The 3882-nt window shown below is 38.4% G+C and overlaps 2 protein-coding genes across 2 annotated transcripts in view; one reads left to right on the forward strand and one right to left on the reverse strand.

Moving 5' to 3' along the window:
• The window catches only part of LOC106308201 (protochlorophyllide reductase B, chloroplastic), a 6985-nt gene extending 5920 nt beyond the window's left edge, over window positions 1–1065 (forward strand). Inside the window, exons 3-4 of the mRNA XM_013745338.1 lie at window positions 292–650; window positions 722–1065. Of these exons, the coding sequence (XP_013600792.1) occupies window positions 292–650; window positions 722–877 (515 nt within the window). The 3' untranslated portion in view covers window positions 878–1065. The remainder of the gene's footprint in view (window positions 1–291; window positions 651–721) is intronic.
• A 340-nt stretch (window positions 1066–1405) lies between these two features.
• Window positions 1406–2992, reverse strand: LOC106308210 (stem-specific protein TSJT1-like). The gene is made up of 4 exons (XM_013745346.1): window positions 2547–2992; window positions 2214–2454; window positions 2009–2129; window positions 1406–1740 (listed from the first exon to the last, which is right to left on the reverse strand). The coding sequence occupies exons 1-4, from the start codon at window positions 2756–2758 to the stop codon at window positions 1562–1564; spliced, it is 753 nt and encodes a 250-aa protein (XP_013600800.1). The 5' UTR covers window positions 2759–2992; the 3' UTR covers window positions 1406–1561.
• Window positions 2993–3882: the final 890 nt, after the last annotated feature.

The following is a 3882-nucleotide window of genomic DNA, read 5'->3' on the forward strand; positions in this document are numbered from 1 at the left end:
TTTCAGGTGAGACAAACAAGTATGTGATATTTGGACGGACTTGGTGCTATTGGACTTTTCTTTCGGATTTTATTTGGGCATGGGTGAGAGTTGTCGGGTTTATGGGCTTTTATATTACAGGATATTGTTGGTGGCCCGTCGTCCTTAGTGTCAGGGAGACGGGTATCACATTGTTGTATGATGACGCGTCGGGGGTGACACGCTGTCCTCCATATAGGAGGTGACGGGTGTCACAGTTTCATCCCGCTGTGCATAGAACCGGCCCTGATTGTATCTTTGTTTTTGGTGTAGGGAACACGAATACATTGGCTGGTAATGTACCACCTAAAGCTAACCTCGGAGACTTGAGAGGTTTAGCCGGTGGATTGAACGGTTTGAACAGTTCGGCGATGATTGATGGAGGAGATTTCGACGGTGCAAAGGCTTACAAAGACAGCAAAGTGTGCAACATGCTGACGATGCAAGAGTTTCACAGACGTTACCATGAAGAAACAGGAATCACATTCGCCTCGCTTTACCCTGGTTGCATCGCGTCTACTGGTTTATTCAGAGAGCACATTCCTCTTTTCCGTACCCTCTTCCCTCCGTTTCAGAAGTACATCACTAAAGGATATGTGTCCGAGACAGAGTCTGGCAAAAGACTTGCTCAGGTAATAAAAGATTCTCTTGTGAGTCAAGGAAAGAGTTGTACTTAATGAGTAAAGTTTTTTGTTTTGAGTAGGTGGTGAGTGATCCGAGCTTGACGAAATCAGGAGTGTACTGGAGCTGGAACAAGGCTTCGGCTTCTTTCGAGAATCAGTTATCGGAAGAAGCAAGCGATGTTGAGAAGGCTCGTAAAGTGTGGGAGATCAGTGAGAAGCTCGTTGGCTTGGCCTAATAGGGCATGAAAGCCTCTTTCTCTTGATGAGACCTCTCTGTTACCTACCAACTGATGAATCCTAGAGGGTGTTCGGGATTTTTAGATTGTTTGATATTGTACTGCGAATTTTTCAATAGTGCATGTTCAGTGTAGATCTGTTTGGGCGAGTAGCCCACAATAATGAAATAAAAGTTGGTCTATCTTTAGTCTATTGCTACGGTTTTTTGTTTTCAACATAACGAAAGGTCACCAAAACAAGAAGTCTCGTACATTCCTTACGGCGAAGCCAAGCGCCTTAAAAGAGTTGGTAAAAATTACCACATTCTCAACGCATTATACTACTGAACAAGAGGAGGAAACGTAGAAGGAAAATGAACAACTCTCACGCGTTTCATTACAGAAAGGAGAGTGAGGAATAAATATGATCGATACGTCATCTTCTCTCTCAAGCAGTTCCTGGTCGTCGAGCATGTTGTTTACACTTCTCTGAAATCATATTCAGAGAAACAGAACAAGTTGTATTCCAGAAGCTTGAAGAGCAGATAATGAGCGCTGAGAAGTTTATTTTTATATAGAACCTCGAAAGCTATTCACAGTTTTTATTCATGGCTTATTCCATAACAGAAGTAGAGAAGAACAAGAACGGAGCATGAAAGTGCGGAAAAGAAAGTATCATTTAGGAAGTTGAGAGAATGCAAGCATTCAGAGAGACCAATTGGCTTCACTTCCTCGACGAGGGATACTGTTAACACGCGTATACACATCCACCTTGAAGTTAGCACCACATAGGACTCCTTCACTGTCCACTCTCGGCATCGCCTTTATCTTGTTCATCGGATGCTCAAAGCTCATTAGCCCTCCTTCACTGTGGAACATACATCCTGCAACATTCCCAATATCCATCAAAACATTTCATTATTTGTTGAAATATGACAATACACATTAGGCTTCAATATGCATGCTACATTCCTTAGCTAAGCTAGACCAACATCATTGTGCATCCTATCATATATATAGCTAATTTCAACTCATATATTTGGGTAAAATATCAAGATTCAGCTCTCATACTTACACATGATCAAGATCTATCTTTACATGTACCAACATGATCATTGCCTATGACTATTTTTGTTATGAAGTCAGTATTACCTGTAGGAAAAGGAGCAAAAGATTTAGCACAACCCTCTTTGATAACATCCAAATCATCTGATATCACTACAGATCCATCAGCAGCTATTCCCCAAAACAGCTTCACTCCTCCATCAGATCCCTACAAGACAAATATCCTCAATTTTACAACTTTCTCAAATTCTTATAAACATTTAAACGTGATCAGATTGGTTTGTGAGAGTACCAGAGCCGTGAAGACAGAACCAGCTTTGCTATCATAAACAACAAAGGCAAAGCTACCATCTAAATCCTTGACAACCTGATCAGCTGGATAAGGACCTCTGTCTCTAAGAGTCCTATAAGCCTCAATCACAAACATGGCCTCGTTTGTTGTCTTGGTCAGACCATATTGCTTGTTTAGCTGACACAGATTGTTCAAGCTCCCAAAGAAGAGACAGTAGATGTCATCAAACCCACAGAACAACCTAGACCAAAATTTCAACATGAAGATTCAACGGAACAGAACCACCTTCCTATATAAAACAAGATGTGAAGGCAGGATCATATATGTTTTAACCTCTGGTGGACGGAGAAGGAAGCAGAGGGACGAACGTAAGCAAGAACAGCTGCTTTTCCGAAAGACATGGAGAAAGTGTTGTCAGAGTGACGAGACAAGAAGTCGTTTAATGTTTCTTCTGGAAGTTTGGGCTGTTTAGAGCATTTCTCAGACGCCGGACTGTAGAGTTCCTCCGGCGGGTGAGCAAAAGCCTCGTGAAATATAGCCAACATTTTTCTCCAGCGAGAGAAAGAGGGAGAGAGAGAACACAACAATGAAAAAACAAAAGTCAAATATAAAAGAAGAGTTTTGTTTCTCTTTAATAAAGATAAGAATCTTGGAAGGAAGAATGAAGAAGGAAGAGTGGTGAGGTTTATTGAGTTTATATATAACTCAAAGCGGTGGTATTTGTTTTTATTCCGTTGTCTGTTTTTAGTTTTTTTCTGTGGGTTTGAAACGGTTTTGGATGAGATCTTAAGATTCGTTCATTTATATTGCACGTAGTTTGCTGCTAAGAAGGCAAATATTACACGTAATTTTATTAGGGAAAATTAGAAAAATAAGACACTTTAAACTTTTATTTGTCACAATATGACTTCTGATATTTTAGACAATTCTGGACATATTTTACCCTTCTTTTATGGAAAAAATAGTAAACTGAATTTTAAAAATGTTAAAAAATATGAAAACTATTGGAAACATAAGTATGACAATATATATGTTTAAAAATTTTTTTTTAAAAAAAGTAGAATCATATTTTATTTTATCTTCTAGCTACAGTTAGAATACTCATTCTGGTCATCTACTATGTCTAGAAATCGGTTACTAAGTTTTATAAATAGATATATCTTGGGTATACAACATAAACTAGTCTTTCTTATATATTCTAACACAGCTATATTTCGAAACGTTATAATCAAGAAAGATGTCTTCAGTATACCTATAACTTGATAACGACATATAGCCACAACGCAGTGATATACCTTATCTATATTTTGTGCCATAAAATGTTCTGCCTTTTACCTTATGTGGCGCTTAAGAAAGAATATGTTTCTCATCTACTCTACTGTGTTCTGAGTTAACTAGGATATATATTCTACGGGAAATCCGGAAAATATGGAAACTTCCATATTCGGTTAAAGATGTTTCCTTAATCTAAACTAAATCTTCCCTAAATATCTCCTAGAATATTTTCTCCCACGTTTTTCTCCTTCTCCCACGTTCTTTTCTCTTCATTGTTTGTGCTTCTCTCTTCTTCATCAAACATAATCATCCATTTTCTCTATCAATACAACATGTTTCTAATCTATGTTAAATCTGGTGAATGGATGTCTTGTTGCAGTGATGAGTGGAAATC

The sequence above is a fragment of the Brassica oleracea genome, chromosome C1 (assembly GCF_000695525.1).
Source record: "Brassica oleracea var. oleracea cultivar TO1000 chromosome C1, BOL, whole genome shotgun sequence".
Taxonomy (NCBI): domain Eukaryota; kingdom Viridiplantae; phylum Streptophyta; class Magnoliopsida; order Brassicales; family Brassicaceae; genus Brassica; species Brassica oleracea.